General features: G+C 54.1%; 1 protein-coding gene across 1 annotated transcript in view; it reads left to right on the forward strand.

Moving 5' to 3' along the window:
• Window positions 1-22,222, forward strand: part of CASTOR2 (cytosolic arginine sensor for mTORC1 subunit 2) — a 55,551-nt gene that overhangs the window by 24,957 nt on the left and 8,372 nt on the right. The window contains exons 2-4 of the mRNA XM_061209301.1: window positions 11,470-11,540; window positions 21,028-21,221; window positions 21,915-22,047. Coding sequence (XP_061065284.1) covers window positions 11,470-11,540; window positions 21,028-21,221; window positions 21,915-22,047 — 398 coding nt within the window. The remainder of the gene's footprint in view (window positions 1-11,469; window positions 11,541-21,027; window positions 21,222-21,914; window positions 22,048-22,222) is intronic.

The following is a 22,222-nucleotide window of genomic DNA, read 5'->3' on the forward strand; positions in this document are numbered from 1 at the left end:
GAGAAGAGCACTGGGGAGGCTTGGAAGAGAAGACACTGCAGGAAGCAAAAGGAGAGTGTCCATATTGGAAGACCCTGTTGTGGTCGGTATGAGTGTCCAGGCTGAGGCCTTGGCCCACCATGTAAGGTCCAGCCAAAAGGTCCAAAGACAGGAGGGCATGAGGGAAGAGGCCATCAGCTTTGACCGGTGGAGGTCACCGGTGAGCTGAGGGTTGAGGCAGGCCAGCGGCAGTGGCTGGAGGGCTGGTGATGGTGGGGGAGGGAAGAAGGTGATGGGCACGAGGGAGCCTTTTTTTAGGATGGAGGAAACTTGAGCCTGTTTGTCACCAAGACAAGGAAGCCAAGTATGAGATTCCTGAGGGAGAGGGGCCAGTGGGAACAGAGGCTTAAAGATAGGTTGCCACAGTGGTACTGTTTTTCTGAGGCCAGAGAAAGGGGATGAGATGGATGGAAAGGCAGAGATGTTTTGAGAGGGCGGCCTAAGTCTTAGGAACTTGGAAGTAGAGGTTGGAGTGCAGAGCGTGGGCACGGGGAGACGAGGGAGAGGGAGGGTTGAGCTGCTCCCAAGAGGGGTGGAGGGACAAGATCCAGGCCCTGGGGGATTTCCAAGCTGGAGGTCGGTGCTGATGGGGGGCCATCTAAGGATGGGGTCGGCCAAGGGGGCCACCCAGGACACCCTGCCCCCGAGCCAGCAGCAGACGGTACAGAATTGAAGGGGCCACAGGAGATGAGAGAGGCGCAGAGTGACCTGGGAGCTGAGGCATCTCAGAGTTGCCAGGCAACAGGATGGCAACTCCATCCAGGCAGTACCTCAGCGTGGTTCCAAAGTCTTATAATGGCGAATCTTCTAGGGACTGTTGGTTCCCAATTAGTAGTGTCAGGGGCTTGGTGGGGCGGGGCTGTGGGGACGAGGACCACAGATTGCTTTAGGGTCGGGTCTTTTGATTATTGTTTTCAGCCTGCTGACCGAAACCTGTTTGCATCCTTGGAGGGTGTGTGTCTGTGTGTGTGTGTCTGTGTGTGTGTGTGTGTATGTGTGTGTGTGTGTGTCTGTGTGTGTATGTGTGTGTGTGTGTGTGTGTGTGTCCTCAGCTGCAGTATGAGGAACAGGGGAGGTTGAATAAGCTTCCAGTTCCAGAGAAAACCAGGGGAACATCAGGGCCATTATCCAAATTGAAAGGAAAGAAAGAAACCAGTGCTGTTGGATCAGCCATTGGTGCCTGGTGCTTTTATCTACAGAGGGATGTCGACCTCGAACCCTGGCCCCGTGATCGGTGGGGTTATCCTCCTCTTTATGAGAGAGGACACAGGCTCAGGGGCTGCGTAAGTGTCTAAGGCCACCAGGGCTTACCAAAGGGGAAAGGTGAGGGGGAGGGATAAATTAGGAGTGTGCGATTAACATATACACACATATATATAAAACCAACAAGGACCTGCTGTATAGCACAGAGAACGATACTCAATATCTTGTAATAACCTATAATGGAAGAGAATGTAAAAAAAAAAAAGAATATATACATATATAGATGTATAATTGAATCACTTTTTTGTACACCTGAAACTAACACAACGTTGTAAATCAACTATACTCCAATATAAAATTTAAATTTTTTTTAAAATTTTTAAATGAAAAAAATAAAAAGACCATCGGGGCTGGTGCTGTAACTGAGACCCAGAGCATTTGCCCTTTATACACAGCACCATCAGACTATTAGAGACTGGACTGTGGGGACCAAGTTGGGGATCGAATATACATCTCTTGAGCCCAAGTGAGCCCCCAAATCACTGACCAGCCAAGACCAAATAGAATGACCCAAATGGGAGTGAGTTGTAGCCCTGGGACCAGTCCTGCCCGTTCATCCTAGGACTCTTGCCTGATTCTGGCTCCTGGACCCTTCTCAGACCACCTCCTCTGGATAGCTCTTTAGCTGCAGCATTTCCTGCACCTTTTTACAGCCTAGCAGCCTACCCTGGCTTCTGTTCCGTGGGTGGGTCCCTTCTGCCAGACCCCAGTCCCAATCGCCTGCAGCCCCTCATCCTTGCACCAGTGACCTCAGCTCAGGTTCATAACCCTCACCCATCGTGTGTCTTTGCACGGCTCACCTTTATTCATTTAACTAACTAGCTAATGTTAATAGTGTAATCAGCACATGCAAAGCCAGAGCAAAAGTAGGATGGAGACAATACCCTCCATGTAACCAGAGGTCTCCCCCGCCCATCCCCAAACCCCAGGTAATGTGTTCTTTATTCCCTGGCTTCCTTTATATGTAGTAACATTGCAATTCCATGGAGTCTTGAAGGTGTTGGGTTTTGTTGTTGTTGTTGTTGTTTCATTATGGCTGCTTTTAACTGTAAAAATACCATGCTGGACATAACAGTTGGGGACTTATTTTTCCATCTACTATTATATTTCTGGGACTAGAGTTTTGCAAGTCCCTGTAGAGTGTTCATTTTGACTGTTGGGTAATATTCTTCTGTCATCATTTTCCTCCTCATCCAGTGATGGGAATCTGGGTTGCAGCCAGGTGTTTGTTACCAAGGACGGGCTGTTATCAATTCTCTCGTCTGTGTCTCCGGTTACCCACGTTTAAGACAGTGGATAGCTTCCAGGGGAAGAGCTGAGTCATAGGGAATATGCCACAGGCCACACCTGCGCCCGGGCTGCCCCCCACCTTAGAGACCACACAGCACAGTGGTCCCAAGGTCATAGCTGCCTTAACCTAACTGAGCATCCGTTTTCCCGTCTATGAAATGGCAGTCATTAATTACACTCCATGTTCATTCAGTTAACACAGATGATGCACAGACCCTCTGTCCTGTTCAAGGCATGGGGGATCTGGATGAGATAGACTCAGCTGTCTCCCAGGAGCAGGTATCTCACCAGCAGAGATAGACCAGGAAGGGAATCATCTCAGCACCTCAGTGGATGTGATCATTCGCTGGGGAGGGGATGGGCAGGTGAGGGTGAGCATGCACTGGGACAGGGGGCTTTGGCCTGCCTGGGGGACCTGGGCTGGGTTCGTCGGCTGCTGCGCGAGACTTGACTGTCCTGCTGGTAAGGGTTGGGGTGGAGGCCATGAGGAATGGGGAGATCCGAAGTCAGGCAGAGACCCAGAGCCCACTGCAAGACCAAGCACTGCCTGGAAAGGAATGCTGCCTCGGACATCCACTCGGTCCCCGGGCCAGCGCACTTCATCAAGTGGCCACACGTGCTTGGGCGGGGTCTTGAGCACTTCCATGTTTGTTCCACACCTCCTTAAATCCTAAATGACCCTGCAGGAGAGGTATCTTCAAACCTCTCTCACAGATAAGGAACCTGGCGTGATTTGAGGACCAGTAAGTTGTTCCAGCCTCATCTTGGATAGGTGGCAAAAACCAGGACGCCCACTTGGGCCTTTTTCCATCTCAGTCCCTCCCAAGGAAGAAAGGGAACCACCAGCCAGCGCCTCGTATATGCCCTACACTTGAGAATGTGTTCACGCAGCAAGAGGCTGCCCTTCCACAGACAGCAGGAACAGGGTGTTCCTACCCTGGCATGACCCTTTTGATGCCGCCCGTCTTCCTTCAGGATGACCGTCCTGAAGGAAGAGCCATCCTGAAGTTCTCTGTGGCTTGTGCTTGGGCCTTCGGAGCAGGGCCAGGGAGTGCCACAGTCCCTCACCAACACAGGTCTCCATGGAGGAAAGGACCAAAGCAGTGGGTCCGGGCCAGATTCAGAGGCGAGTACATTCTGCCAGTTCAAGGCACCCCTTCTGCCCACTGACCTCTCTCCTGGTGCCTCTGATGAGAACGTGCCACAGAAGGCAATGGTTCCCTGCCTTGGCCTTGTGTTTCTCAGTGACCTCACCAGCCCCAATTTGTTGACTATTATTTCCTGGCCATAAATGGAGGCACGCCCACCACCACCACCAGCCTGGTCCAAGTCACCATCAGCTCTCACCAGCCTCCTTGAAGACGACGACTAGCCTCCTCACTGGTCTCTCGGCCCCACCCGGTCCTTACAGTGGCCACGGGCATCATCCCTCCCCCATTACATCTGACGTCACCACCTGTCATTCCCCTCCCCCACCACGTGGCCACTCTGGCCTCGGTCACTCCCAGCATGTACCCACCGCAGGGCTTTGGGACAGCAACACGCCCGCTCTTCCAGCTTCTACACGTCTCACAGGGACCTTCCCTGCTCTTTTTTTTTTTTTTTTTTTATTGTGGACAAATGTACGTAACACAAAATATACCGTTTTAACCATTTTTTTTTTTTATTGTGGACAAATGTACATAACACAAAATATACCGTTTTAACCATTTTTAAGTGTGTATCTCAGTGGTATTAGATCCTCACATTCACATTGTTCTGCAGCCTTCACCACCATCACCATCCACTTCCAGAACTTTTCATCATCGCAAACTGAAATTCTGCACCCATTTAACAGTTGCTCCCCATTCCCCTACCCCCCAACCCCTGGCAACCACTCCCTGCTCTGCTTTAAATTGCAAATCCACTTTTTTTTTTTTTTTTTTTTAATTTATTTTTGGCTGCGTTGGGTCTTCATTGCTGTGCGCGGGCTTTCTCTAGTTGCGGTGAGCGGGGGCTACTCTTTGTTGCGGTGCGTGGGCTTCTCGTTGGAGCGGCTTCTCTTGTTGCGGAGCACGGGCTCTAGGCGTGGGGGCTTCAGTAGTTGTGGCTCGCGGGCTCTAGAGCGCAGGCTCAGTAGTTGTGGCGCACGGGCTTAGCTGCTCCGCGGCATGTGGGATCTTCCCGGACCAGGGCTCGAACCCATGTCCCCTGCATTGGCAGGCGGATTCTTAACCACTGCACCACCAGGGAAGCCCAAATCCACTTTTTTTATTGGCCCTGCAGCCACACCACCGTCTGACTCACTATTTTATTTATCCAGCCCTCATGGAAATTCTAACTGTCCAATTATTTAAGGTGTGTCTCCAGCACCTGAAGCAGTGCCTTTATACATTAAAGGCACTTAACAATTTGTGATGACTGAGTGATCTGGCCACTTTTGCCTGGGTCTCAGGGGCTTTATCCAGACCTTACCGATTCCTTTTGCCCTTCCCAGCCCCTTTTTACAGTCCCGTCTGTGCGTGCCACCGTAGAATTTGCAAACACTGTTGCCCATGCTGTACGATTCTCCTGGCCACCCAAGACATAAGCAGATTTTTTTCCATCTTAACAGAAAAAGACATTCTTCGGGATTGCCCTTCAAATCACAGAATGTGACGCAGGTTTTTTTTTCTAACTAAAACTTGAAATGGCAGCTTCCAGTTGTTAAAAGACAATAGAAATGAAATGTAAGTAGCACGAAAGACCTATTGAAGACCCAGGAGAAGACCCAGATGAAAAAGCCACGGCTGGTTAAGAGAAGAAAGCCTGACAACACACCCTCCGCCTGGTTGTCCTTGGGGAAGAAGAGCCCAGGAAGGCGGGAGGCCACCACGCCCGCCCCAAAGCGCGTCTGTCCCTCGCTGTATATTGTTCAAGGCTCCTGTGCGCTGCTGCAGGAACGCATCGGCGGGGCTGGCAGAGGCAGGGGCGGGTGGTCCCCAAAAGTGGGTCAGACCCTGGCCCCTCCATCTCCTCACTGTGACATGCTGCAGAGGAAGATGTGGCTGAACCTCCCTCATTGTAGACTGAACAGGCTGCACTCGGTGAGAAACACGCATGGGTTTCCAGGTGCTGAAATTCAAAATGGGCATTCAGAGGCCCTGCTGGAACAAAGGAATAACGGGTTGCAAATAGGTACCTGGAACATGCTGGAAGCCTGTTCTCAGTCCTGTTTGCAAGGCCTGTCAGGTGTGTGTGAAGGCTCTGCGCTCATTTCATAGCCCGGCTGACCAGGCTCTAATTGCAAAGGGCTGGACTTGTTCTGTGGCCAGGCAACAGGGGACCTCAGCAGGGTCTGGCTGACACAGGGCACATTGTGACCCCACAGAAAACAGGCCCAGTCCCAGATGGGGTCCGGCCCACAAAGCTAGCTCCCACCTCCCAGAGACCCCGGTCTTCTGCACAAAGAGACTCCACATAAAGCCAACTAATGCTGAGCCCTGACTATGTAAAGGGGTCTTTGTGGTGTCTGGGAAACAAGGAAGGGAGCGCAGGACAGCCTTGCAGGACCATCACCCAGCCAGCGGGTGAGTGGAGAAGGCGAGACGGATGCAGATAGGAGCTCCCACCCGATGGTGATGTGTTAGGCCACCTCCCTGGCTCCCCCGATCTGGACAGTCCCTGTACTCAGATGAGTCGAATGTCTGTGAAGATTCCTGAGGTCCCAGCGTGGCATGTCAGGGAGCTGAGACCAGGGAACAGGTTTGGTGCTCCCAGATTCACTGGGAGTTTCAGGCTGAGTCAGTGTCTTCCATCATAAACCATCATCTCTTCACTGGCTACCTGGTGGGAGCTGGGCTCCTGGGAAGATGAATGGAGACTCTTCAGCCAAAGCTTGTTGCTTGGCGTCAATGTGTAAGAACCAGTGTTTCAAGGAATCAGAGACTCAGCGCTCCACAGAACCTTGGAGGTGGCTTAATCCATCCTTTCCTTTGAGGCAGCATCACCACTGCAGCCCACCTGCCTGGGGCTCAGCCCTCAGACAGCTGACATCTCACCACCTCCCAAGCCAGCCTGTTGGTCTCTGTAGCCCATTTGGCTTTAGAGCTTTTCTTACTGGGAATGCAAGCCGGCCTCCCCGTGGTCCCCCACTTCAGCTGCCTCTGTCCTCCAAGAAGGAAAAATAGCCAACATATTGAGTGCTTACCATAGTCATGCCGGGCATTTATTCTTCAACAACAACCCTATGAAGGAGATATTAAATATTATCATCCTCATTGTACACATGAGAAAACCGAGGCACAGAGAGGTTAAGTAACTTGCCTAAGGTCACACAGCCATAAGCAGCAGCATTGCTTCCATCCCATGGTCCACAACAGCCACAGAGATTTAAAGATGGTGGCTGGAATCTTCCCCCAGGCTGAAGGGGGTTCAGTGTAAAGTCCCCTCGCTTCCTCTGGGCATGCTCCGTGTGGGCCGTGAGAATCTGAACAGACACAGACTTCCTGGTATGGCCTCCAGTACCATCCAGCACCCGTACTTTGTGCATAGAGCCCAAGGATGCATTGGCGCCCCCTGGACAGGGGACTTGGATGATTCTTTTTTTTTTTTAATTTATTTATTTATTTATTTAGGCTGAGGCTGCAGAGCACAGGCTCAGTAGTTGTGGCGCACAGGCTTAGTTGCTCCGCGGCATGTGGGATCCTCCCGGACCAGGGATCGAACCCATGTCGCCTGCATTGGCAGGCAGACTCTCAACCACTGTGCCACCAGGGAAGTCGGACTTGCATGACTCTTGGGGTATGTCCTGAGCCACAGTGAACCGGGGCTCTCCCCAGAGCTGCTGTTCCCCAGTCTCCCTACTTCATTGCCCAGGACTCTAGAGTTTTGTATCCTATCTATCTGATTGCTCCAGCAGGACCTGCTGATCAGCCATCACACACAGTTGCACAGGTTGTGCACTGCCCAACTCTAAGGGCACTCTTTACACAGACTGTGCAATGAATGAGCCCTCCCCACCAGAGTTGTGATGTACCACCTGCCCAGCTGCCTGGGCAGGAGATCTGTCTTGGGTTCTGATCAGAGCTAGTTGGGATTTTTGCCTGCCCTTGAAAAGCATTTTCCAAAGAGACTCAATGGTTCTGGGATTGTCTCTCCGTGCCTTGTCAGCCAGGCCCCTTGAGGTCCACCTTGCCATGGAGCTGACAGGGTTCCATGTGGCCTGTGCCCTCCCTGCCCGAGCCGGAGCTGGATGGAAACTAATCCTCCTTGAACCTGTCCCTCATGGCACAGAGGAATGAAGCAGCCCAGGGTTCACCACCCGCAGGTGCCAGATTGGGACTGGAACCCAGGTCTCTTGACCCCAGGATCTTGGTCCTCTTCCCGCTCTCCCAGGCTGCTTTCTCTAACCCTGTTGTTCATCCTGTTCCTAAGCACCATGCGGGCGTCTAGAGGGCAAACACTTCTCCTCCTCCCCGGCTTTCCTAACAGCACTCAGCAGCAGGCTGGGTAATTGCTGGGTTTTGGTCCTCTCTCCAGCTCCTTGTAGACAAAGTACAGAGAGCCCACAAACGCTGGGGCCCGGCATCTGGGGTGTGGATCTAGCCAGGGCTCATTAGAGAGCGTGGAGTTGGGACTGGAGACTTGAGCGCCTCCCAGAGAGGGGGCAAGTCAAGGCAGTGCCACACAAGGGCAAGCAGTGTTTGCTCTGATTGGGGCGTCTCTGGCTTTGGGGGTAGGTATGTGGCCACAGTTCACTCTTTTGCTCATCAGACTTTGAGTGTTGATTCTCTGTCCAGCCAGTGTCAGGTACAAGGTGTGTGTACAGAGAACCCACCGTCCCTGCCTGTGAGAGTTTGTGGTCCACTGGGGGAAACAAGTATTACTTGTAATAGAGTGTGGAAAGCACTCAGGACCATCATGTGCAGTTGTACAGGTTGTACACAGCCCAACTCCAAGGGCATCTTTCACATACACTGTGAGATAAATGAACTGTCCCTTCGAGGTGTGATGCACCACCAAGCCCAGCTGTCCACAGTGGCTTTAAGATCCAGACAGGACCACCCCTGTGGTAGGAAGTGAGAGAGAGGAGGTGGTGGGGCCAATCAGAAAAGGTTTCACCCCAAAGAAGACGCTTAAACTGGGTCTTGAAGGATGAGCAACACGTCTCCAGCCAAAGAAGAGGGAAGGGGGTGCCGGGCAATGGAAAAAGTATTTGTCCACCTTTGGGGGCATGAGTCAAGGAGGCAGTCAAGAGTGGGGGAGTGAGGCAAGGGGAGGCTTCTAGGCAAGCGCTCACGTGGAGGGGGTGATGGAGAGAGGGGAAAACAGATCTCAGAGCGACTTGGGAGGTAAGATGGGGTGAGCTCAGAGATGTGTAGGACTTGAGGGGTTAATATTAGGAGAGCAGGAGGCCTACTCCCGAGTGTGGGGACCAGAGCAGGTCCCTCTGATTGACTCGCCCTCCTGGAGGCCTGCCCACGCCAAGGTGCACATTCCGGGATAACAGCTGACACTCGGCCCCTGGAGACGGGTCACATCAACAGCATAATCATACCCCATCGGCAGCAGAGGCCGATGTTGCCTTCTGCCGGTGTTTATGCCCTCCAGGGTCATTTATATGGTCTATTTCTGGAGCATCCCTCACCACCGAGAGGGCACAGGGAGCAAGTACCACATCTGTTTGCCTTCTCAGGGCTCTCGGACTGGGTGGCCACTCCCCCCACCCAGGGAGTCCTTGCTTGTGGCAATCTGGTGATTGGCAGAGGGGGTGCTTCTGAGGCTCTTTCTTAGCACACAGGGGTCCCCAAGGAGGAGCTAGGCCAGACCAGTGGTTGCCATTCACTAAGTGATAATTTGCCATTGTCCCCCAGCAGTTATAGATTTCATTTGTCCGGGCAGTAGTTGCAAATTGGATATGGGACAGGCAGGGACAGAGATGTAATTTGAAAACCAAAGAGCTGGAGGGAAATTGAAGAGTGTGGTGCTGCTGGTTGAACAGAGTGTCGCGGTGGGGGTGGGTGGGGGGGGATGCGGGACGCCACCTCGTTTACAACTCTGGCGAAGCGTTTTCCTTGAAGTCGGGTTCACTGCGGTATAAGTCACATATACAGTAGAAGCCGCCCCTTTTAGGGTACAGTTCTTCGGGTTTTGACAAATGTATATCATCTTGTCACCACCACCGTCAAGAACCAAACACCTCCTTCACCCCAAAAGTTCCCCAGTGGCCCTCAAATGTCAGCCCCAACCCAGCCCCTGGCAACCAGGAATCTGTTCTCCATCCTTACAGCGTAGCCTCTTCCAGAATGTCATATAAATGGCATCACATAGTACGTCTCCTGTTGAGTCTGGCTTTAACTTAGCAAAGTGCTCGTGAGATTCGTCCACATTGTTGCAAGAATCAGTAATTCAGTCCTTTTCACTGCTGACCAGTATTCCCTGGTGTGGATGTGCCACAGTTTACCCAGTTCTTTGGGTTGTTTCCAGTTCGGGGTGATTACAGATAAAGGCTGTAAACATTTGCATACTGGCCTTTGTGGGGCCGTATGTTTTCATTTCCCTTGACTAAATACCCAGGAGCAGGGTTGCCAGTGGTCACGTATGTTTCACTCTATAGGAACCTGACAAACCATCTTCCAAACGGCTGGACCCTTTTGCAGTCCTACCAGTTCCAGCTGATCTCATTACTTGTGAAAATTTAAAGAATAAAGTGAAAAGGGTGCTGCGGGGCTTCTGTTGATAAGGCTTCAGTGTCGCAGGATGGCTGCCAGGAGAGGGGAACCAGGGGGAGAGAGATCCGCGGACATTCCGGCCACCCCCATCCCCGGCGACGCTGCATCCACTTCAGGATTCCTTTCCCATTTTAATCCTCGTCGAAGTGCTGTTCGGCCCTCGCCAGGCTTACTCTTTGGGCCTCCTTCTGTCACGGCTTCCTGTGATGGATGGGTTTTACACATCGGGCATGGAGCCCTAGCTGAGCCCCATACTTGAGATCAGCGACACCAGATAAATCAATGACCGTGGGCAGTTTCCTGCACACCGCTGCCTGTGCATGCCGTCTCTCCCTACAGCTGCGCCTGGGGTGTTCTGGGGGCCAGTCTAGCTGGATGGGGGACAGGGAGACGGGCGTTGAGGGGGTGGTAAGCCCCTCAGCTGGAGACAGCCTCAAAGCTCAGCCCAAGGGCTGTCTGGACACGGAGCCCAGCGTGTCTGCCAGGTGCCAAGAGCGTGCTCAGGGCTGAGGCCAGCAGGGATGAGATACAGGCGGACAGAGTGATCGCCAGACCCTCCCTGGCCTTGGGAAATTGATGGTCCCATATGTGGGAGGAAATGAGCAACTTACACCCCAGGCCAAGCAGTATTACCAAAGGCAGCATGTGGCAGTTCAGGGATCCGTGCCGCACAGTGGCACAGACAGCCACGCCCCTCTCTCCTGCAAGGGAGAGAAGTACCCTAAAGGCTGGGCTGTCAGTTGGGTGATGCGAATTAGGCCGTAAATGACAGTGGGAGCTCTCGAGTTGGTGAGGAGAGGGGCCAGGACCATGGGCGGGGGGCACGACACAGCGACAGAGGCCTCAAGGTCACAATGTGTGTGGGGAGCGGGGGGGCACGGAAAACACGGTTCATCTGCATGAGCCCTGCCAGAGCTGCCCTTGGGCCTGTGGGGGACCCTGGAGGCTGGCCGGCTTAGGGGTCCTCAAAGATCGGGGGGTGCAAAGGAAACCATCAGCGTCCCTAGGCCTCTCTGAGTCCTCCTGAGTCAAAACTGAGGCAGTGGAGGGAGAAATAAGTAGCCCCCCAGCAGCCTGGGGCAGAACTCTGGGTAAACCGGGTCACGGCGATGGGAGAGGGGGCGGGGGCTGCCACAGGGTCTGCTGGGACTTACAATACCCTGTGTCTGTCTGTCCGTCCACCCAGGTGCAAGTTCTTCAGTCTGACCGAGACCCCGGAGGATTACACCATCATTGTCGATGAGGAGGGCTTCCTGGGTAAGTGCTTCTCTCCCCAGGGGCTTGGCTGGACTGGGGCCGGCAGTCAGTGCCAGCTGCCCGCCCCCCCTTATTTCTGTCCCCACCTGCTGGTGGCAGAGCTCCCTCCTCTCCTGTGTTCTGGCTGATCCCCTCCCTTTCTGCTCTCGAGACTTTTTCCCAGGAAAGGCCCCAGAGCTGAAAGGGGGCAGGGCTTCCCCAGCCAGGAGCTAAAGCAACCAGGAAGGCAGGGTGCATGCTCCCTGGGACTCCTGCCGCGAGGGAGGCGCTTTCAAAACATCTTCAGTCCTTGTTCGAACAGGAACGTGCCCCAGTCACCATCCTTTTATGATTTCCCTTTATCTTCCTTCCATCTTTTAAATTGAGATAGAATTCACGTACCAGAGAGTGCATCATTTTAAAATGTACAGCAGTTCCGTGGTCTTTGATATTCCCAAGGTTGTGCAGCCGTCACCACTATCCGATTCCAGAACACTTCCGTAACCCCGGAAAGAAACTCTGTTCCCTCCTCCTCCACACCCTTTTAGTTTTATTATTGAAGTTCGTTATGTTTGTCCGGCTCTAAAGTAACAGTGAACGTTCATTGGTGGCGAGTGCTGACCGATACATATTACTTGATGAGAAGGTGTCGTGCTTGTCCTGTGATTATCAATGAGGAACTGAGAGTGGACGCGGGGAGTCGTGTGTCCAGACTCACCAGCAAAGGAGCTGGACCCCCCGAGAGCTGGTGGTCATTCGGAACTGCTAAGTTAGAGTCTTCCTAATATGTAGAGAGGGCAACAAATCCAACAGTTTTTAAAACCCTAGCCCTACCCACAAGACAACTACTGGTCACTTTTTCGTGGTTTTCTTTCCAACTTTTCTCAGGCGGTCTGTTTAATTTATAGAAATGTTTTCACGTAACATAACAACAAAATATGCTGTGATATCACAGCCTTTCAACAGCAGCCCTGGTTCCTTGCCCAGGCCCCTACGGTTGGAGTTGAAGTTGTTTTCATTGTCCTCCAATGAGAAATTTATAAACTCTGTCAGTGCGTAACATGTATTCTTATGCAGGTTGATTCCCAAAAGGGAGTCTGAGAAATGGCATTGTGGAGTCAGGAGTTGACTATTTTGTGGTTCTCGATGCGTATTGACCCTCTTTACTGGTGAGAAAGTGAAGCCCCAGGAAGCGACTTCCCAGCTACGCCCTGTTGTCCTCACATGCACGTGGTCTAGGGCACCAAGTCAGTATGGGGGGCTGGGCTCGGCGCCCCGCATCCCACGGGCCCCCCATGCCTCCAAGGGGGGGCGGCTGTGTGGCCAGAGCAGGAATGGGGCAGACCCCACTGGAGGCCCTGCCCCTTCGCCAAAGACACCTGTGTCGTCAGTCAGTCACTCACTCATTCATTCATTCATTCATCAGACATTTTCTTTTCTTTTTTTTTTAATATTTATTTATTCAGTTGTGCCAGGTCTTAGTCGCAGCAGGGGGGCTCCTTAGTTGCAGCAGGGGGGCTCCTCAGTTGCAGCAGGTGGGCTCCTCAGTTGTGGCTTGAGGGCTCCTTAGTTGTGGCATGCCAACTGTTAGTTGCCGCATGCATGTGGGATCTAGTGCCCTGACCATTGGGAGTGTGGGGTCTTAGCCACTGCGCCACCAGGGAAGTCCCCCATCAGACATTTCCTGAGCACAGGAACCACAGACTGGAATTTTGCCTTAGCCACAACTCACATGAAGAATATCTGCTCACGCAACCCAAGCACATGTTTATTTTCTCATGGGCATTCAGGCCTTTACGCAGAACTGCTGAGAATCAGGGCACCTCAGATGTAGAAGGAACACCCTCAGAGTGTCTATTCTCTGGGAAGGGATATTCTGTCTAATCTACCTCCCCAGACCAGTATCTCTGACTAACTCTCTACCTCTGAAGGCAGCAGGTAAGAAAACTCCTTGAGCAGGGAGAGCGGGAGGCTGCGGGACCTGGGGAGCCAGTTTTGCTGGTCCTGGAAGGCTGTGTTTGCAGGAATTGTCAGTAACCAGGGAGCCGTCCTTTGGCTGAGCTGAGTGTCGGGTTATTCTGAGCCAGCCCCGGGGTTGGGGCGGGGGGCAGTATTTACTGAGCACCTGCTACGTGCCGGCATCTTGCTGAGCCCTGAAGATGTAGCCGGAATGAGAGACCCCACCTCCGACCCTATGAGCCTCAGGGCCTGCCAGCTAATTACACCATTAATTGTGGAGCTGCCATTGCGGTGGGTGCTGTGCAAGGAGGGTGTGGATGCTGAGAGAGCGAGTCACAGAGGACGCCCCGCCGTGCAGGAGACCCCACGGGAGAGGCCCTCGAAATAGGAAGCAAGACCAGAGCTGAGTCTTGGACCTCCACACCCACCCCTCCGCCAGTCAACATAGATTAACACATTTTACCAGCCCTGCCGGTGCTTCTGTCTGCAGACACTGTGCTAAACACTGGAAACGACTCTTATGGTCCTCACTTTATAGATGAAGAAGCTGAAGCACAGACATATGATGTGTAGCCTGCCCAAGGCCTCACCACTGATGTCATTTATGCATGTTTCTATGGGCCAGACCCCGGACAGGGTAAGGCAGGGCAGACCAGGAGGTGTAAGGACCGAGCCTCAGCTCCTAAGGGACTTACAGACCCTGAGGTTCCCTGGAACCATAAACAATGGAGGCGAAGTCTCGATCTGCCTCTCCCTGAACCTTTCTGAGTGGCTGGAATGGAGCCGGTGACAGAGGGGTCATCGGCTTACTCTTTCGTGCAGGGTAGGTAGGACGTGGGGAAGCAGGTTTAAATTATTAGCCCAGGAGGGGCCCAGCCGCTCTGTGACTTCTGAGTCAGGGTCTCGCTTCCAGGCCATGACTCCTAGTCAGCACGTCAGGCTACTTGGATATCCATCGTTACCAGAGAAAAAACTGTGTACATATATTTAAGTAGTAAGTATCTCTCGCGCTTACACTATGGAGCTACAGGGGAAAACCATACAAAGTAAGACTCCTGTTCCCCCTCCGCCACTCTTACTGTTAACTGGAGTCCAGCAGAGACATATCACCTCCTGGGATCATTCCAGTGGCCTGAAGGGTAAGGAGTGGAGACCCATTTTACAAGTGAGGAAACCGCCATTTACGTGCCCAGAGTCACTGTGAGTGACAGAGGGGGATTTGAAGCAGGAAATGCTTTCAGGGTGGTTCCAGCCGAAATAAGGAGAAAGTGCTGCTGAGAAGTGGTGGTTCCCAGCAGACCAAGGTCAGGAGCAGCTGAGAAAAAGGGAGCAGGCCCAGGGCAGTCTGCTCTCAGAGGGCAGGATTTGGGGTGGGGTGGAAGCTGCAGTGAGAGGTAGCGATGCTGAGTTCTACCCTCTCACCTCGCTTCTGCGGGGGTTCTCTCAGGAGACTCCTCTTCAGAAAGGGAGTCTGGTCTTGTGGCTGCCCCGGTGGGACCAGGGAGGGATGCTGGCTGTGTCACACTGTATGAAGGATGGTGCCCCATCTCCCAGCTCTGCAAATGTTGCTTCTCACCCAAGGGCTTCCCTTGGCCACTGTTAACATCAGCCAGGGTGCATTGGTTATTGTTCGCCAACAGTTATCTCCAGTGTGAAGCTTTCATGGTTAGAAACCAGCAGCTGTCTGCAATGCACTTGTACGTAAGATGCTGGACCTTTCCTGGGAGGGAGGGGCGATTGTCAGTGACATTAACCAGACAACTCCTTGTTCGTTGTGGAATTTTAGAGGTTCTTGGCTCAAATGGATGCTGTGTGTCTGTATGGCCAACAGAAGGGAGGTGCGTGTGTGTATTTTGAGCTTTTACATATTTAATGAGCACTTACTTTGTGCAATGCTAGGTGTTATCAGGGACCCAAAATAATAGGAACAGCAGCACCTGCCCTGACCTCTGGGTAGTGGGCAGAATCCCAAGTTTGCCGTTAGAGGGGCCCAGTGCACATCGGGGGGCCCCCCACCCGTCACAGTCCCCTTATGTGTGTCAGTGTGGTCTGTAGCACACTTGGGGCTTGGTGCCATGATTGCTCGAAAGATGGAGGGAGGAGGATGTCGAGAAGTAACTCCTGGCCTCACCCAGGGCTGAGAGGGGAAGACCCAGGTTCTATCCAGCCTCTGCTACCTTCTGGGCAAGTTGCTCCCTGACCTGGGGCCTCCGTGGCCTCATCCCTGACACAGGATCACCTCCTTCCCTCCCTCCCAGTTCCGTACGGTGTGCGTGTGGCCGTATGACATGCATCAGGGAGTCACGTGCCACCTCCACTTTGCGTGTCCACCGGGGCAAACAGTGCAGGGCCCATCAGCACTCCCCGCATCTCCCGCCTAGCTCTGAGCTCCTAATTTACCAATTCAGTAATACCCCCAGCAGGGGTCCCCTCTCTGCACGAGGTCCAGGTCAGTGAAGGAGCTCGGATCCCAGTCGGGGCCAGTTCTTACTGCCCCCTGAAGCCGACCCACCCTCCCGGTGAGCACTGCTGGGGGATGATGCACACCTGCCTTTGGAGCGTCTCCCGCATTGTGTAAAATAACAGCCTGGAGCTGAGATTACATCTCCCAGGATGGGAGGAGGGGTGGGCCTTGAGGATGGAGTGCCTGCTGCAGGGAGGGCCGCTTCCCTGGAGAGTCCCCCGCATCATTCCCATGACACCCCAGCTCCCGCCCGCCCACCCCGCTCCCTCGGCCTCTCCAGGGCTGCCTCATGGCAAAGTCCTTCCCACGAGGTCTCCGCATTCTATACCCCCAGGTGTGGATATTTCACAGTGTTGACCTGTAGTGTATATGCTTCTTTTCATTCCACTCAGCATAATTTCCCAATATCAGATAGCCTTCAAAAGTGTGTTTTCCCGATACTCTTTATATTTTGACAGTTTTCAAACTTGCACAACCGTTGAGAGCCTACAGTTAACACCCCTGTTCCCTCCACCTGAAACTAGACTTGCCGGCTGGTCACCTTTGAGGACAACTGTTTTCACTTCTTGTCCATAAACGGTGCACACGTACATTTATTATTTAATGGACCACTTGAAACTAAGACCTCAGGACAGCTCACCCTGAATACCTGAGCCTGTATCAGCTAAGAATAAAAGCCCTCTCCTACTTACCACACCTACAGAATGAGACATTAATTGCATAATTAATACCTACCGTAAATTTTATATTCTGATTTCCTTCATGATTGGAAAATGTGTTTCATAGCTGGAAAACCTGTTTTTTAAACAGATGCATAGTATTCTGTCACAGATGAACTGTGGTTCGTCTACCCGGCCCTGGCGTTGACTTTTTGGTAGCTCCCAGGTCTTTGTCTTAAATCCTTTTGGGTTGAATGTTCATACCCATAACTCTTTCTTTGTCCCATGTGTAACTGCTCCTTTACAGTGAAACTGTACATTTTTAAACTCTTGATACATTTTCCCCCAACTTCTATCCAGAAACCAGCAAAACTCCCAGCAGCAGCATTATAACAGAAAGGCTCTGGCGCTTGGCAAGCCCTCGGACGCCAGACACTTAGCGAGGCGCTTGATGGGGATTATCCCATTTAATCCTCCAAGCATCTTCTGGAGTCTATCCTGATTTCATCAGCCCAACATTTGAAAACTAAGAAACCAAGAGGTGGTGATTTTGCTCAGAGTCGCACAGCCAGGATGCAACCCGCCCACCTGACCCCAGGACTCTTGACCCTGCTGCAGGCAGGGCGGGAGAAGCCTGACAAACTGTGCAGAGGACGTGACCACTTAGCACAGGGAACCGCAGGTCCTGCAGCCGGAAACGGGGGACTCCTGGGGCGGTGGGGTGGGCTCCCAGCAACAGAGCTGCCGACTTGCTTTCTGGGAGGTGGCAAGCGTCCTCAGCTCTGATAGGCTGTCTTTAGGGTCTTGGATGATGGGCAGTGACAGTTTTAATAATCCCTTTCAGTCTTGGGATGTGTCTACCTTTCCTCTAGGGAAGAGCATGCTGGCTCCCTCCTGGCAGCTCCTGGCGGCCCAGCCCCCAGCCCCGAAGCGGCACCTGGGGCACCCTGAGGCTTGGCCTGGGTGAGGATGGGACCAGGCAGGCCTTCCCTCTCCCCCAGAGTGTCAGGGCAGCATTTGGGGTCCCTGGGGCCAGAAGCAGCAGCACTATGGTCTCCAGCTGCTTTGCTGCTCTGACAGAGCTCACCCTTCTGGAAGCTTCAGAGAGGTGACCGCTGACCCAGGGCTGACCACCCTCTCAGTCCAGGCCTGCTGCTTGAAGCACCTCAGTGGTTCCATCCAGACTGAGAGCCGGGACCGGCAGGCAGACCCACCCCCGCTCACCGGCCGCCCATACTCTGAGCAGCATTTGGATTGAGCTGAAATCCTCTGGGCAGTGGCAGCCTGCAGGCTGCCCACCATCTCCCACCCTCCCACTTCTGCCCCCATTTCCAGTCGGCCTCAGGCCTGGGCTTCTCCGTGGGACCTGTCCAAACCCGCTGAGAGACTCCTCGGAGCAGAGTCTTGGTTACCCTAGCACCCCCTAAAAATGCACATACCCCGGCGCTTTGCGGACTTGGAGGGAATGGCCTTCCCCATTGTATCAGCAGCAGCTTCCCAGCGGCCTCCGCTGCAGAGGACGGAGCCAGGGTTAGAGTTTGTCACTGTCTGAGCCCAAAGCCTGTGTTCTTTGCCACCACCCTCACGTGCTCGCCGAGGACCCCACTGCTAAAGATCAGGCCCCACTGGATTATGGAACTCAGGCGGGGGACAGAGGGCAGGCCTGAGGCTGGGGCAGCAGAGGCTCCACCTGCCAGGTGAAGGCCTTACAGGGCCAGTGGAACCACGGTGTCAGAATTGGGACATTGGAACCTCAGCTGCCCGGACCCCCCCCCCAACTTTACAGTCCTGAAGCTAATCCCTGCAAGAGGGGTTTTCGCGACACCCCACCACAGGTTGGTGGCGGGGCGGGTCTGGACAGACGTGCCACAGTGCCAGAATGAGGTGCCCTCCCCATTTACTGCACCGTGACCTTGAGCCAGTCAGCTTCCCTCTCTGGGCCTCAGTTTCCTATTCTGTGAAATGGGGCAGGGACTGACTTCTGAGCCAGGTCTATAAGCAAATGGACAGCGTTCTGCACTGCTGGACTAAGAATTCAGAGAAGTTGGCAGTGTCTGGGGATGACACTGGCTCCCCCAGGGCCCTCTGCCTGATCCTGGGAAGTCAGGTATAGGAGTGTGGGATGATGTCGAAGGCCACCCTCCACCTGGGGTCTGGCAGTGTGACCAAGCCCTGACCACAGAGACTGAGCTGGTGGGGGGGACGGGGAGAGCAGAGAAGGTCGATGGGTGGGAACGGGGGCCTGGGCAGAGCAGAGGGGCAGGGACAGCCGCCTCGTCCCTCCTCATCCATTCTTTTGGAGCCTCTGTGTGCCAGGCGCTGAGAATAGCAGAAAACAAAGCCGACCGAGACAACCGCCCCAGGGCGCTGGCATGCTAGTGAGGCCAATTGTAGACTTGAACTAGCCGCTCACCCCACGCGGCCATGGGAATTTAAAGGAACCAAAATTAAATGCAACTTAAAATTGTATTTCTTCTGTAGCACTGACCACATTTCAAGTGCTCCGTAGCCACATGGGGTAAGTGGCTTTGGACAGCGTAGGTATAGACCATATCTATCATCCCAGAAAGCCCTCTGGGACAGTACTGGTTCCCAGCGTCACGAGGACTTTGGCTTTTACTCCAGAGAACGTGGAAAGCCACTGGGCAGTTTTGAGTTGTGAGGAGCTTGGAACAGGCAGGCAGAGGCAGGTTCACAAAAGCTGACATGGTCCTGATGTGTTAGCATGCGGTGATGGAGAGGACCCCTCCAGAATTTTCCTAAGAAGGCTTTTGGGGTTCTGCCCTAATGAAAAGTGAAATTTAAATTTTTTATTAAGTATATTTATTAATAGTTTATTTATTAGTATATTAAAATGGTGCTTCAGATGATGGACCATCAAGGCACCCTGGCCCTCGGTGGCTCCTGGGGCTGTCTTTGCTTAAGATGGCAGGGTTGGGGGCTCACAACACTGCCCCCAGGAAATCCCCTCCATGGCCAGTTCCAGACCCCTTAGAACTTCAGAATTGAACTGGGACGCTCAGTTCTAGGGAATGTGTTTCCTCTGGTGGTCCTGGAGCTGAGAAGTCTCTCTTCTGACACCCCAGATGACAGGTGGAGAGACTAGATGTGGAAGCCTGAGATCAGGCTTTCCTCCTGCTCCCCTTCCCAAACCCCTTCTCTTCTCTGGGAAGCAGCCTACCTCTCCAGCCAGCCTGGCAGAGGACTGGCCCCTCTCAGCCAGCAGGGCCAATGGGCTCCGTAGGCTGTGGTTGCCATGACGACCTTAGCTGGGCAGGTAGGAGCCTGGGTGAGGCTTCTGGAGCCATCTTGCTGAGGCCAGCACAGCACAGCCCAGCTTCCCTCGGGCAGCATCATGATCATCACAGCCCCCTTAACTCACCAGTGTCCGGGCCCCTCTTCTCATCGCCCCCCTTGTTGGGGACCTGGCCCTTCTTCCCATGTGGTGCCCAGCATAGAGCATAAGGGTCTGTTTATAAGTCAGATCTGGGTTTGAATCCTGGCTCTGTTATTCCCTGTCTAAGTGATCTTGGGTAAGTCACCAGCCCCTCAGAGCTCTGGTTTGTCACATGTATGGGGTGAAATAACAGTCCTGGTACGGGGTGGGTTTGAGCAGGCGACTCTGATGCGTGGAGAGTTCCGTGTGCAACCTGTGCTCCGTTCTGTGGCTGCCCGTCCGTGCAGCCGTGCACATGTGTGTACCATGTCCCGTGCACAGCCTCCCCTGGGTACTCTTTCTGCAGGACGGGGTGGAAGGGATGGTCTTTGTGAGCTAGTCAAGGAGACTGGGCGATCACTGCCGCTCCGAACCTCCCCCACCCTGCCCCTGCCGGTGCCCCCGCCCCCAGGATCCCCAGGCTCTCAGGAGGGACTTGGGTGACAGTCACTGCCCACTGGAAGGTGGCAACCTCAGGAGGCCTTCTGGAGCTGAATGTGCTTCCAGAGGAGCCTGAAGTACAGGTCTAATTGAAGCAGGGAGAAAAATCCCAGGCCCCCCACCCTGTCTTCTCCTGGCCTCCCCTCTACCCCCCAGCCCCTGGGAGGTTCCTGGGAACCCAGTTTGAAAACCATGGGACCTGGTCCACCGGTATAAGGTCGTGATGGCAGCACCTGGTACCCAGAAAGGTAGTGAGAACCAGAAATAACAAAATTGTTACTGCTGAGTACTCATCACTTCACAGCAGGGGAAACTGAGGCCCAGCACAGCTAACCCCCTTGTTCCCATGGTCCCTGCCCTGCTGAGCTGCCCGGCACATCCAGAGTCCTCTGAGAGCCTTCCCTGCTCGGTCCTCCCAGGATGGGACCTTTAAGGACGATCCCGTCCTCCTTTGACAGATGAGGGCGCTGAGGCCCACAGGGCGGGCTGGCCGAGGTCACACAGCTGGGGCCCATCAGTCATAAGCCGGCCTTCTGTGTCCCCCTCCAGAGCTGCCCTCCTCGGAACACCTGAGTGTGGCGGACGCCACCTGGCTGGCCCTCAACGTGGTGTCGGGTGGCGGCAGCTTCTCCAGCTCCCAGCCCATCGGTGTGACCAAGATCGCCAAGTCGGTCATCGCCCCACTGGCCGATCAGAACATCTCTGTGTTCATGCTGTCCACCTACCAGACGGACTTCATCCTGGTGAGCAAGCTGCAGCCCACGCCCAGGCAGCATGGGCACCCCCTCGGATGTGGTCTGCAAAGTTTGTGCCTCTCCCCGCCCATTTCGTGATCAGCTCAGAGAGAGGTCAAGGGTACCTTAGAGTCACCAGTCCAGTGTCAGCATGGCCCTGGCTGGGCTGTAGCCCCACCCACTGCCTGCCCTTTGTGTGGACCATGCTGGGTTTAAGCTGGAGGCCAGGAAGTGAGGGCTGGGGGCGTGTGTGGGTGGGATGCCCTCCTAGCTGGATGTCTGGCTCCCCCAATCCCATACCCCTCCCCTGGGGTGGCAAGTGTGTCTGGTCATGGAGCCAGCGGCAGTTCCTGGCTACCGTGTTATTCATGCTCTTCTCCCATAGGGCGTGGCCACCCTGGAGAGTGTGGGCCTGGGAGGGGCAGGGACAGGTGTGGGCACCACACACAAGAGGGAGTGGGGGAGTGGACCTGCACCTCCTGGCCCTCGGCGCGGTGTCTTCTCCCCTCTGCATCCTCCGTGCTGCCCCTGGGGAGGCATGTGCCCCTGGTCCCAGGCTCCCGTCCCCAACCAGGACAGCGGGAGGCAAGGACAGGGGAAGCTCGTTCTGGGGACAGAATCTCAGAGTGAAGGGGCTGGTGACCTCAGGCCCACTCCATCCAGGGACCATGGTACACTCACTCTTTGACTCCCCGTCCCCAGGTGCGTGAGCGGGACCTGCCCTTCGTTACCCACACCTTGTCATCAGAGTTCACCATCCTGCGGGTCGTCAATGGCGAGACAGTGGCAGCCGAGAACCTCGGCATCACCAACGGCTTCGTGAAGCCCAAGATGGGTGAGTTGGGGGAGGGGGAGGGTTGTGCAGAGACCTCAAGAAATTAACAGGTCCTGCCCCAGGGCAGCCCCATTCTCAGAGCATCAGTTGAGGGCCGGGCATAACACGGTACAACAGTCCTGATCAAACTCTGTTCCCAAGGTCTAGCCAGGGCAGTGGATGTGGATGCAGCCAG

This window comes from Eubalaena glacialis, chromosome 13 (genome assembly GCF_028564815.1).
Source record: "Eubalaena glacialis isolate mEubGla1 chromosome 13, mEubGla1.1.hap2.+ XY, whole genome shotgun sequence".
Taxonomy (NCBI): Eukaryota; Metazoa; Chordata; class Mammalia; order Artiodactyla; family Balaenidae; genus Eubalaena; species Eubalaena glacialis.